Raw genomic sequence first — 13874 nt, forward strand, 5'->3', positions numbered from 1 at the left:
AATAATATGCGAGCATTTAATTATAGGGATTTAGGGGACATTTTTCCAGGCATCTAAATTATGCTTAGAAAAAGTGTACCTCTTCAAAACATGTATTTTCATTTCTTACATTAGTTCTGACTATGAATAAGATCATGGTGCCTGTTATGCCTCTTGTAACGAGCAGGAGATTTGTCTTATGAAAATTCTGGGAAAGCCATATAAACATCAGTGAGAGTATCTGACGATACTTTTGTGTTAAGTGAGGTCTCTATGAATTGTGCATTGCCTGTCACTAATCTCAAAAAATTGATTATTATTCCTTCAAAGGTGATTGGAGTAGAAAGACTATTCCATTTTAAATCAAAATGAATATTGATCAGGAAAGAGCAAGAGATAAATGTAATCAACAATGTGTTTTGTTTTAATGGCTTGTTTTAATTCTTTTACCAGGCTTATCAACGTAAGCTAAAGCTAGCCCTTATAGGTCAAAGTATTTTTGGACAAGAAGTTTACAACAAGCTGAGAAAAGAGGGACATAAAGTTGTGGGAGTATTCACAGTGCCTGACAAGAATGGACAAGCTGATCCTTTGGGTACGTGTAACCTTAATCCAAATGTTAAAATTACAGGCATACTTAATGAACTTGCCGTATCGTGAGAATGTGATACCTGTATGGGAATGACTCCCATATATTGCCTTCGTTACACTGGAGTCAGCACAAGAACTATGCTTAACAAATACAAATCACAGAACTGGTTTAACCTTATGAGTTAGTCAGTATTTCAAAGTTATTTCTAACCATACAGGGCCATATATGAAGGTATTTGAAAAATAAATCAATCTGGGTGCCTTGTTTGAATGTACATCCTAGAAGTAATTGTCCTGAACTAGATCTGTATCCTAAAGCAAGTATCTGCTGAGCCTTTACTCCAGCACAAATGACTGTCACTTGTTTTCGCTGTGCTGTCTGGGACACTCAAGGCGTGGAGCCAAGACTATGTATCCCTGGCTTTCTGTCCTTTCTGACAAGCTTACGTGCAGCAGTGTACCTGCAGAGCCTATTTCTCTTCCACCTGGACTACGGAAAACCCATTGAAAAGGTTAGAGGGGGCTTTGCTCTCCCTTTTTCCATTGTCAAGATGTGTAAGGATTTTTTAGACTACCTAAAAAATTTAGGTTGTTTGACAGTTACTCAGAATTGTACTCATAGAACAGAACGAAGTGTGACAAACAAGTGACTTTGGAATCATGTGAATTGTGCCTTTTTTCAGTGGCACAAAAATGAGAAGTTAGTATGATTAGCTAATAGAAGTGCCAGAAAGGAATGTACCTTTATGGATAATCTGAAATTAAAACTACATTCCATGAGCTGTCTCTAGTCTCTTTTTCTTTTTTTTTTTCTTTTTCAGTCATCAGGTCCTGACATGCTTTTACAGAACTCTTGTGAGGGAAGAATCAAACATAAATTTTGCTTACCTAGGCTATGGCGCTCCCAAACTAGCATATAGTGCTCAAGTTGTTTATTACTTTATGTAGCTCTACCTCATTAAAAGATTTAATCACACTTTGGAAGAATTAGTGGAGGCAAGTAGTAGTTTAGAAACAGACAATTAGACTTTCTAGCTCTGGAAGCATACCATAATACTTTATGACATTATATGAACTATTGTACAGTTAGTGCACTAGCAGATGTAACAAAGTACATCCTACACTGATTTCAATCACATATTTATTTTAACTGAACTGTAGAACTAGTTTGTTGCTCTCCTGATGAGGGAAAAAAAAATTAATTACTAGATACTTTGTTGCTTTTTTACTTCCATAACTCAAAGAGCTTCAATCTCAAGTGAAATTTGCTAATGTTTCTGTATACTCTGCTACAATTTTTGTTTCTAAAAGCAATTGCAGTGCACACTAACTTGTGTGGCATGATACTTAAGCATTTACGTAAGACCTAATTTAATAGGCTAAAGGTGCTTCAGGTCTAACTCAAGATCTAATTTCAGAAGTGAAAAAGAGAAAGTAAGTTGAACAATCTGTTTAGAAATATAAATTAAATTAGACGAGTTTTCCATACCTCTTCTTGTTTTCCCTTTTCTTCCTATTACACATGCAACTCAACAGATAGAGAATTCAACTCTACTATCCTATTCTCTGTGATATTAATTGCTTGTGCAATGGAATTTATGAAATACCTAAAAATTCTCTCTGCCTCTAGTGCAGTTGTTTTTTCTCACCTTTGAGCCTAATTTTGGGTGTAGCAGTGTGTCTCATAGGTAAATGAAAGCACATCCAGAAGGCACCAGTAAACATTATTTTGAAGAAATTACTGAAGGCCACTAGCATCTGTAATTAATTGTAGCACATAGTGATATGCTGCTGACATGAGTGAATTTTAGTTGTGCCTAGTCATATTAACATAAAAATTGTTGAAGTGGAAAATTAAGTTCTGTGAGACCAAACCAGTTGCAGGCAAATATAATGACTGGACATGAAATTAAGAGTCACTGTTAGATAGTAGCATTCATAATTCTTTTCTGTTTTCATTGGTACTAGCAAAATCAAAAGAGTGAACTTAAATTTGAGAATAACACAAGCTTTAGGCATGAGAATCAAAGATATAATAAAATATAAACAAGTGCAAAGATTTTTAAGCAGCACGCAGAACAATACAAAGGGTACTCTGTAATCATACGCTCGATAATATGCTTGAGTTGTCATGCAATATCTCTCTGACTTTAGTTTGAAGTTTGTAGACAAAATGTGAATTTAAAAAAATATTGTTCTTGCCCCTCAGCACTGGCAGCGGAGAAGGATGGGACTCCTGTTTTTAAGTTCCCCAGATGGAGAGCTAAAGGCAAGCCTATTGAGGAAGTAGTTGCAGCCTACAAATCCGTGGGAGCAGAGCTAAATGTCCTTCCATTCTGTACACAGTTCATCCCCATGGATGTTATTGACTGCCCAAAACATGGTTCAATTATTTACCATCCATCCATCCTGCCACGCCACCGAGGAGCTTCTGCAATCAACTGGTGAGTTTTGTGCATCAAAACTACGTGTGTGTCACGTTAGGATGTTGGTCTGTGCCCATTACTCATGTAAATGCTGGCACAGTTCTCTTGACTTGCAACTGCTCTGAAGGAACTTCTCTGAAGCAGCTGAGTATTTGCTTCATGAACTGCACTTCATACCAAAGATTCGCTATGATTTCCAATGCAAGTGCAGCTGTTATTCTGAGAAGATCAGTGATATGATCTGTATATTCATGTATTTTACTCATATAGGCAAATGGACAATCCAGAGTTTTTACAGGCAGGACACTGCTCTCATAGCTCATCCTGCTCAAACACTATCACAGCCGGGCTTGTTGCAGAGCCTAAGATGTGACGGAAGGGAAGGGGTAAAAGCATAGAGAATCCACAAGAATAAAACCTTATCGTGTTGTCCTCCTGAGCAATGCACAAAGCTAGATTCAAAATGTTGCTGTGAAAGAGCTACCCCACAATAATGACTACTGTAGATTCAGATCTAGCATTCTTGTGACAACAGAAATGCTATTATCGCAGTATTTAAATTCAATGAGATGTTGTCTAAATATGAAGAAACAGCTTTAAAAGAAACTAACAGGCAGCATGGTGATTATCTAAAGACTCAAAGCAAAAGCATGTTTTGGTTTGTTTTATTTTTAATTCTCCATTGAAAAAATGCTATGTTGAAGTACTTAAACAGAGGAGTAAAGGAGACTATTAGAGACATAAAGAAATCCTTTAAAAAAGAAACTTACAGGCAGCATGGTGATTATCTAAAGACAATGTTATAGACTCAAAGCAAAAGCATGTTTTGGTTTGTTTTATTTTTAATTCTCCATTGAAAAAATGCTATGTTGAAGTACTTAAACAGAGGAGTAAAGGAGACTATTAGAGACATAAAGAAATCCTTTAAAAAGTGGCAGTTGTGCCCAAGTGAGTAAAATAGAAAGGAGCATGTCTGGCAAATGAGGTGAGAAATGAGAATAAGGTGGTCCAGAAAAGAAATAAAGAACTAACTTTTAAAGGCATAACATGGAATATAAATTTTTTCCCTAACGTGTTAAAGGTGGGACATATGTAGGATTACATAGGTGCTTGATTTAGAAAAGGTGCTTATCAAAGAGATTACCATAGTAGGAAATCTATATTGGCATTTAGGATGGATGAGCTTAAGATTTTTATTACCATACAGCTCTTCTTTGCGTAGAATAAATCAGAACAATTCTCTTGAGCTGAACTGAGAGTAGAAGAGACTTTAGATGAACTGATGAATGAATAAGAATCTCTTCTAAGGACCAGGGGACTTTCAAGCAAAGAGTCTGCAGATCTGGGACAGCCTGCAGAGTTTCTCTGCATTGAGATTGTGTTGGTGCAGAAGACTGGAAAACAGCAAAAGCAATATCAGTTTTCAAAGGACTGAAGAGGAATGACAGGAAACTTTAGACTCATCACTCTGGTTTCAATTTGTAATAAAGAATACGCTTTCGACACAAATGGGTAAATGTGATAATGTGAAAGTGAGATTAAAAAAATGAGAGGTGAAATTCAAAGTTAAAAATATAAGTTAAGGCATGTAAGAGGAAAAAATACTGACTATAAGCAGTAATAAAATTTAATTGTTGTTACTCAGAAGGATCTTAAATACTGTCTGCATCTCAGAACATGAAAGAACTAGAAATGCTTCAGAAAAGGCTAAGAAAGATGGTCAAATGTATAGAACAGCTTCCACATGATGGGAGATAAATCTAGGATTCTTCAGAGTGGAAAAGAGGTCATTGGGAAGGAAATATGCTAGCCGTATATTAAGCCATGAAAGACAAGGGAAGATGCCTACGCAATGATTGCTTTTGATTCTTAATCAAAAGTTAGGGGGCAGCCAGCAAAGATATCAGGTAGTGGGATTTGACTAAATGAAGGTTTTTACTTTTGCTTCGTGCAGTCCATTATCAAAATGTTGAACTGCACATCTATAGTGCTCCAGAAGGATGCTTTTGTTGAGGAAAAGTTCATCAAGATCTACTCCAGAAAGATGTAGATACAAACTTTCTTTCAGAAGTTCTGAGGTGAAGGTTTCTAGAAACAGGAATGTATGCCAATGTTGTATCACCAAGTCTTACTCTATTTTGCGTATTCCTCCTGTAAGCTCCTGCCCTTCTCAGGTAAAGGACGTTGTCCTAAGACCTTGAAACTAAGCTTGGCCAACCATTCTCATGTCTCACCCTTGCACCTCTTGCTCTCATCACAGTTGTACTGTGGCTACAGCCTTGGCACTGATGAGACCCATTTCCCCCACAGCGTGACCAAGAAAGCCTGTGGGTATTCAGTGTGGCTGAGGGGGCACCAGGCACAAACAAGGGCCCTGGGCCTCTGAGGGTTCCACACTCCCTCCTTCACAGCCTCTTCCATCTGCTGCCACTATTGGCAGCAGCCATCTGTGGAGGGAGCTGGTGGACAGAGGAGAGGGCACACAGTAGTTCTCATCCTGTCACTTATTCAGCATCACGATACCTTCTTGTCCTCCACTGCCATGCTGAAGACATCCACAGCACCAGGGTGCTCTTTTGGAATTTTTACATGATATAAAGCAGAACAAACACAGCTTAGTTGTGTGAAAGATCTGATGTGGCCTAGCCAAACTTCTCTAAGCTTTCGCTTTTGTTATACCTGCCAACTTTCCCAGTTGTCTTTGGAGTTTGTCCCTTGTTCTACATGAATGTGTGCTTTAGTTATTTTAAGAATGTGGTTCCATTAATAATGAATTAATAATGAGTTTTCACATGTATAAGCCAGATCTCAGATGATCCTGTTACAATATGAACTGCTGAGGAAATGCTTACATGATTTTGAGTCACATGCAGCTCCAAAGGAGAACTGGAAAATCAAAGGGGCTAAAGTTCTCTTCACATTCAAAGGCAGATCTTAAGCTGATGTAAATTGACATAGGTCTATTGTAAGCAATGTAAGCTATGTTCATGCACAGCAGCTGAGAATCTGACTGGATACGAATTCTCTTAATAACTTTTCCATAAACAGTTGCATGTTCATCGTTTACTACTCTGAGTTTAGCTCTTTTTCAGTTATGCGACAGCTGTATTTCCCTTTTCGACCTACAGATAAGCCATGAACCTTAGATAATGACAGTAAGCAACCATGAATTATTAAGTTAATATGCTGTGTAGATGCTTCCGTCTTTCAAATTATGTCATAACTATTGCACACCTTTTGCTTTGTGTATCTTGCCACTAATAACACTTTAAAAATACTTATCACAATGAACTGTGTGACAGACAGCCTGGATTTAGTTGCAGCATTTCTTATGGTACTTTGTGGAAACCACACATCCACAGTATCAAAACTATAGGTTCCTGACTATGAAGTGAGCAATGAAGCTGGTTAGAATTTTCTTTTCTATCTACCTAAAGTAAATAAATGGTTAATAGAAGGGTTGATAACCCTGACCATTTTCATACTGGCTGTATTTACTGTAAAGCATTTTTTATTTTAATTTTCTTTTCTTTTATGTCCAGGACTTTAATTCAAGGAGATAAGAAAGCAGGATTTACTATTTTTTGGGCTGATGATGGTTTGGACACTGGACCAATCCTTCTGCAGCGAGAATGTGATGTTGGCCAAAATGATACTGTGGATGATCTTTATAATCGATTTCTCTTCCCAGAAGGAATAAAGGCTATGGTATGTTTAACTCTACTATATATAAACATTTTAAGAGAAACAGAAAAGCATATTCTGGAGTTTAAAAGTAAAGAAGTATAGAGAAGATACATGCATTTGAAAAGACAGAGGTTGTGGTGCTCAGCCAGATCCTAAACTTGTGGAACTGTGCTGCTTCACGACAGCTGAGGAGGTGACCAAGGAATATTTGTTGCTAGCAGCAAGCAGGGGAGATCCTGTTTCCACAGAAGGCAAGAAGTGGAGTTTGTCTGGAATGTGGCTCTTTCCACAGATTTCTTGCACATTTCTACAAGGCAAATTTTTTTTAAAGGCTCAGAGAAAACAGAGAGTTAAAGGAGAGATTGACAAATAAAAAAGGGGGAATGGTGTTTTAAGTTCAGAGCCCTGGTAGATTTGCTTTGGATTTTGTATACTTGTCCTTTCTTGTATCATTTTACAGTTAAGAAAAGAGACTACATAAAAAATGTTCAGCATGGATCATTAGAGAATTTGTTTCTTTCTCCTTTAAATGCAGAGAAATAACATGTTGCAGAAAAAAAAGGAACGAGTTGAATGCAATCATGCAGAGCCACATTATGATCCTGTAGAATTTAGGCAGCTGCTGTGTGTTTGGTGACTAAGTACTCCTATTAAATTTCTGAGGCTATTTTATCAAAGAAGTTTAAGCATATGTGGATGTTAATTACTGCAGCACTGGTCCTCTAGATTTTGGAAATCCTAGATTTTAAAGTAAAATGGTTCTCCTTATGGCAGCAAGTCTTCTGCTGTCATTCACAAGTACGACAGAGGAAACAAGGCAAACCAAGCTAACATTACATCTATAACGTTTTTACTTAGGTGGAAGCTGTACATCTAATTGCTGATGGTAAAGCTCCTCGTATACCTCAGCCGAAAGAAGGGGCCACCTATGAAGGGATCCAGAAAAAGGAAAATGCAGAGGTAGCGTTAAATAGCCCTGTGTTTTGTACGTATCACTAGAAAAGTTGACATTAACTCAGATTGCAATAGTAGTGATAGAAAGTTAACATGAATTTTAACTCAGTTGTTTCTCCACATTTTATTCCTGGGATAACTCCAAGGATGTGTGTAATGGAGCCTCAGGTTGAGTTCCTGTTCCCTTTCAGCAGTTACATGTACTTAGAGACTTAACGTCCTACTTGGGATCATCTACACACAACTTGATGGCAGCTGCACCTTCAGTGAATTCTTAGTATGTTAACATACTTGTAAATGCAGCGCTGAATGGAGGTAGCTCTCTTTGTTTACCAGCAATCCATACTAAATTCTCTACCACAAACAGATTTGATGTTAGAAAAAGCAAATGTTGGCACCAGGAAAAAAAAGAAAGGTCACATAACCAAGCACCAGAGAAAAAAATTATTTAAACACTCATATAAGAATTATATGATATAAGCATCCCCCACTGCATTACCTGGAAATTCTTTGTGGTTGGGAAGGCCACCGTAAAACGATAGTGAATGCTGCCTGTAATACCTTCTTTTTCTTTTCTACACCAATGCAAAAGTTTTAAAAAAAACCCCAAAATTATTCCAACAATTTCAGTCACTTGCCCATGGTGAATGTTGTCCTTTCCACCTGAAATATTGCAGATGATGCTTTTTAATTATATTTTGATTCCTGACTTACCTTAGAAACAAATAGTTTTGCATAAGGATATTTTTAGTCATCCCTTTAATATAATATATAAGGAGCTTCCTTGGAGCTTAATCTACTTGCTGTAAAACTATTCTCATTGACTTATAACTTGCTTATAAATATTTTTTGTGCTTAAACTAAGAGCGATGCTGGGTGTCTGAATTTTGTTATTTCATAGCTATTCTGATACTTTCTTTAATTCATTTTGTACGTATACTCACAATGCTACAAAGATAAAGGAATACATCTACACTGGTGTTACATATTAACTCTACATGATGTTCTTAACAAAAGATTATTTCCTTTTTCCTCGAAGTCTTGCAGGAATGGCAAGTTGTAGCAGAGGATAGTAAATGATTGGAAAGTATTTTAATTAAAGCTTGTAGATTTATTAAAGAGCTTAGGATCCAAGCAATAAATAGATCATTTTCAGCAGAAGCTGATACTCCAGATACACACTTATTTATATTTATACTGTGCTTAATAAATTTGTAAATCATGATATTAATTATTTATGAATGAATATCTAGTAGCAGGAGTTACATTTTCATTGTTTTAGTGTGAGAAGGAGAATTTAGGAGAAGATACAGACTGTAGAGAACACAGAAATGCTAAGAGCATCCCATTTGTTTGCTCTTTGATGATGAGCCACTTGGAGATCAGTGATCTTTCTTTACTGGACCAGACCCTTTCTGTGTTTTCAAATAAATGAACCGTCAAAAGAGAAGGATGGATAATTTGTAATTCTTATACAGAAAAACATTGCTATCTCAATTTATAACTAAATGGAGAAGAATTAGCTGGCATGTCTTGATTTCCTAGATCTCCTGGGACCAGCCTGCAGCATCTTTGCACAATTGGATTCGAGGACATGATAAAGTGCCTGGAGCATGGGCAACAATAGATGGCCAGGTATGCTCTGAAGCCAGAAGAGTGTTCTTCTTTTCTATACCCTCCTTCTGACCTTCTTTTGTTTTAAAACTAAAGGTGCCTGCATACAGGCGAATACAAGCAAGACTTACATTGGGGTAGCTCTCACTTGATGACTATACTATTTTATATATCTAGAACAGGCACCTAAACAAATGTACGGAACATAGTAATTAAGATTTTAATTTATTTTTTTTTGTTAGAGCTATTTAAATCAAAGAAAGGTAAGATCAATATCTGAAGAAAAAAAAAGGGCATGGTACAAAGCGATAAGTAAGAAGGATAGAACAAGACCTTGCCAGTCATTCTGGGAAATAGCTATGTGTTACAGTATAGTGCAACTCATGCTATTTTGGGAAATAGCTGTGCATTACAGTATAGTGCAACTCATGCTCAGTGGGCAACATCACAGTATAAACGGCAAAATGAAACACTGTGAGCTACTGAAATAACAAAAGAGGTTTCGTTTTAGAGATTTGGGCCTAGATCATTTGCAGAAATATCTCATTGTATCCAGGAACTACTTCTTTTCAATGTATTAAAAGTACAGTATATTTGATCCACATCGTAGTTGCCTAAAATATTTTAAAAATCACATAATCTTTCCTGGCTGTGGCGTCCAGATTTTGTTACTTAAATATTAGCCACCGGCTGGTAGGCTGCTCCAAAAAGCCTGGTTTTGCCCTGACTTCCAGGAACTTTTGCTGATTTGAGAGCCCAGAAAGAAGAGAAGAGCCCAAGAGCGAGGGGCACTGTTCAGCATTGCCAGCCTGGGAGCAGAGCAGGACTCCATCATTCTCTGCCAGTGTCTCACTCTGGGCATGCACTGACAAAAGCCGCTTCCCTTTCTGCACTGGTTCCAGCGTGCACATTGTTACAGCCAAGCAGCTTTACGGAGTTAGGCAGCTTGCAAAAGTTGTACATGTCCTGGGTTGTAAAGATATAGAAACAATGTTGTAACATGTTTTCCATGTATAGGTACTTATATTTTATTTGTATTACAGTAAAGCTTCAGAACAGTATAATTTTGTTATTGTAATTTTAGATCGCTTTTAGAATCTGTGTGCTTTTAACTCCATTTATTTTTAGGTGGTTACTTTTTATGGGTCATCATTACTTGATGCTTCCATGCCTGCTGGACAAGAGCTGGCAATAAAAGGTGCTTCCAGACCTGGACTTGTAACGAAGAATGGTCTAGTCATTTTCGGTAACGATGGGAAGATGGTAAGTGCTCACCCTGGCAAACATGAGCATGGATGGAATAACTCTAGCAAGAAGTGCAAGTGCTATGGAACTGGCAGGCTGTGCAAAGCCAGCCACTAATGTCAAATTTCTGATTCACTTGGAGTTTATCAGTCTGCTGCCATCCTTATAGAGAAGACATTCATGATTTGTTTCTCACTCACTACATATTCATTTTAAATATAGATTAAAATGTACTAATACTAGGAGAGAAGGTGAAAGATAGGTAGGAGTGGCCCATGTTAAATTACTTGCATCATGGTAGTTTCCCTTTATTTTACTATTTCTGCAACTGTATTGATGTATAAAAGCTCTTCACACAAGGATGTATTGCCTCCCAGATAATTTTAAATCATATTCTCTCATTTTTCAGGTACTAGTGAGAAATCTGCAGTTTGAGGATGGAAAAATGATCCCAGCGTCTAAATACTTCTCTGCTGATGAAACAACTGCCCTGGAACTTACAGAAGAGGAGAAAAAGATGGCAGAAGATATTAGGGTAATTCAATAAAATGCATTAGTAGGGTATTACTTCATACAAAAGCATTATGTACTTCTCATTGTAGGCAAGGCATATCTTTTATTTAGCTATGCAAATTGCTCTTTTGATAAAATGTACTCAAAGACTATATATAGGGTTGAATTTTTAATTATTGACATTTATTGAGGTGGAATTTGGAATTCACTTGCATGTCACTTTAGAAAGTTTTCTCTCAGATACAATTTATACAAAGACAGTGATTGCAGGGCCAGTTACGGCAGATATTTATATACCGGGAAAGTGGGATTGAGAAAAACCAAATGGACCTTTGCCCCAAAACAGTGAGGTTTTTAACATAGACAGACTTGGACAGTTCTAGTATCCTTTCTTCACTGCGGTATTACTCACTAGGGTGTGCCCAGTGGTCCTGTTGGACAAGCTCCAGCGAGTCTTAGAACAGCGATCTGAAAGAGAAAAGCAGCAATTGTCTCCTTGTACCTGTGTGCGCTGTCTCTCTTCTGCCACAGCCACACCGAAGGGGTGGGGTGGCAGTGGGGTGCAGCAACAGGGCAGCTGGAGCAGAAAGCTGTCAGAGCCAGAGCAGCACTTTGCTGCCTTCTCATGTAATCCACCTCTCTGTAGTGAGTGTCAGGGTCTTAGCTGAAAGCCACATTTGTTAATGGAGTTTTTGTGCCAGAGCAAGTGAATCACAAATGTCTTACCTTCTGCTACTTCTGCTACAAGATCAACAATTTTGGCACAGGTCAAGCAGCTTGATGTACTAAATTCTGCCTGGAGCTACTGACTGACTGAGATGACAGCGAAAAGAAATATAAACTCTTCTGTTCATGACACTACCTGCTAACTCTGAAACCATTAATTGAAACATTATGTTAGCAATTACTTCACACTTCATGTTGATAGAAATCTCCATCTCATGCATGCAACTTAAACTACTTCTCAGCTTTGCCCAGGTGCCAAAAATGCCATCAAACCAGTCACAAAGTGCTCCAGGCTCTCCTTGCTGCTGCTGATAACGTATTCCATAATGCAATGGGAAATTACTGTTTAGAGGATGAAGATCTTTCAAAAGTGGACCTGAAAATTATTAGTATTGTACCATTCAGATTTCTTGCCTGATTAGGTGAAATTATCATGGACAAAATAATATTTTTGATGAGCTAATTATGCTGAAGAATTTATTGGCCAATGTCAGGTCTCTAGAGAGTTCAAGACCTTCTTAAAATAAATTTCTGTTTTAGAATTCTTCGAAATAATACATGTCATCAGCACAGATACCATGGAAAATATGGTTTGATAAATACTTCTTGCAATTAGGGGATTGTTCATTATTGCATCCATTATTTTTATGTATCATTAGGCCATCTGGAAGGGAATTTTGAGCAATGTCGCTGTAATTGAGGATTCCACAGACTTCTTCAAATCTGGAGCATCCTCTATGCATGTCGTCAGGTAAAAAATACTCAAATTAACAAAATTTTGAAGCCAAAGTTAATGGAAACAAAGCTGTCACGGTGCTTTTGAATCAGGGCTGATTAAGTAGTGTTTCAAAAAAATTCCCCTTATATTTTCCAATACTCTAACTATTCTCTTTTCTACCTTTGAAAATGGTACGATTCTGCTCCCCAGATTAGGAGATACTGACATAATCGTGCTCTTGCTACTGAACAATTCCACTTAACTTCAGGAACATCAGGCACGTGGAGGAGCATGGCAATGCTCAAACCTGTCTGTGTGCAGTGGCAGGTATCTCAAGACGAGGGGGCTGGCTGGGAAGCTGAGCAAAGAACTCCCCAGTGGGAAGGAGGAGCCTTTCACAGAAAGAATGGACCCCACGCTTGCAAGCTCATTGAGTTCTGCTGTGTTGGGTCACCTCAGTTACCTCCTTTTTGCAACCTCAGTTACCTCCTTTTTGCAACTTGGACATCCAGGCCATAATACAAGACCAGCATTTCAGATTATTTTTTTTTTAACAAACTGATTATTGTATTTATTAGTTACAAATCTCATACAGCTCTGAATGTCCTTCATATATTGGTTACAGTAGTCCCACATACTGTTTTATAAATCAATATAAGCTATTCGTCATTTATTTCCACAACCTTACCAAAAAGTATTCCAGAACTGATGTTTTCTTTTTCATAACACCCCAAGTTAAACCAAAAGATTTCAGTAAAATGCGCAACTTCCATCCACTGTTGTCAGAGAAATGCACGCATGTATCCACATGCATGCAAACTGGTGCTCAGTTTTGATGCCTTTTGACCTACTGCTGATTCATTTATCTGAATAATTCTTTCATTTGGAATTAAACTTATTCTTTCTTCAAAATCTTTAGAATGCTAGAAGAGATCAAACAGAAACATAGTGGACTTCAGCTACAGAATGAAGATGTGTATATGGCCACTAAGTTTGCAGACTTTATTCAAATGGCTGTCAGAAAATTCAGAGGAGAAGACAAAGAGGAAGAGTTAGTGATTGATTATGTAAGACTCTTATTTTGCCTTTACTGGTTATTCTTTCTTGTGTTTTGGGAGAAGATAGACAATGCATTTTACTAGACTGCTAGATGCAGTAGGAAAAACAAATATTTTGTCATGTGAACTCTTCTTTGTGACTTTTCTTTTTTTGCAGCTTTTATATATATACAATAGTATATATGTAATGTCACTTACAGCATACTAGAAACCAGGAGAACAAAAACATGCAGTAGAGTAGCTCACACAAGGGCAGATATTCCCACCTCCCCTGCACTCTCCTGCCAGTATGCTTCAGGCAGGATGCTTCTGAGACCTTTTGCTTTCCTGAGGCAAACCATGCTAGATTTTTTTGCTGAAGAG

At 37.6% G+C, this 13874-nt stretch overlaps 1 protein-coding gene across 1 annotated transcript in view; it reads left to right on the forward strand.

Annotated features, from left to right (window-relative positions):
• Positions 1 to 432: 432 nt before the first annotated feature.
• Positions 433 to 13874, forward strand: part of ALDH1L2 (aldehyde dehydrogenase 1 family, member L2) — a gene marked incomplete at its 5' end in the record, with an annotated part of 28560 nt that continues 15118 nt past the window's right edge. The window contains 9 exons of the mRNA XM_009864526.1: positions 433 to 574; positions 2780 to 3014; positions 6539 to 6704; positions 7542 to 7643; positions 9183 to 9272; positions 10380 to 10514; positions 10906 to 11031; positions 12395 to 12486; positions 13373 to 13520. Of these exons, the coding sequence (XP_009862828.1) occupies positions 433 to 574; positions 2780 to 3014; positions 6539 to 6704; positions 7542 to 7643; positions 9183 to 9272; positions 10380 to 10514; positions 10906 to 11031; positions 12395 to 12486; positions 13373 to 13520 (1236 nt within the window). The remainder of the gene's footprint in view (positions 575 to 2779; positions 3015 to 6538; positions 6705 to 7541; positions 7644 to 9182; positions 9273 to 10379; positions 10515 to 10905; positions 11032 to 12394; positions 12487 to 13372; positions 13521 to 13874) is intronic.

Source organism: Apaloderma vittatum, unplaced genomic scaffold, assembly GCF_000703405.1.
Source record: "Apaloderma vittatum isolate BGI_N311 unplaced genomic scaffold, ASM70340v1 scaffold13032, whole genome shotgun sequence".
In the NCBI taxonomy this organism is placed as follows: Eukaryota; Metazoa; Chordata; class Aves; order Trogoniformes; family Trogonidae; genus Apaloderma; species Apaloderma vittatum.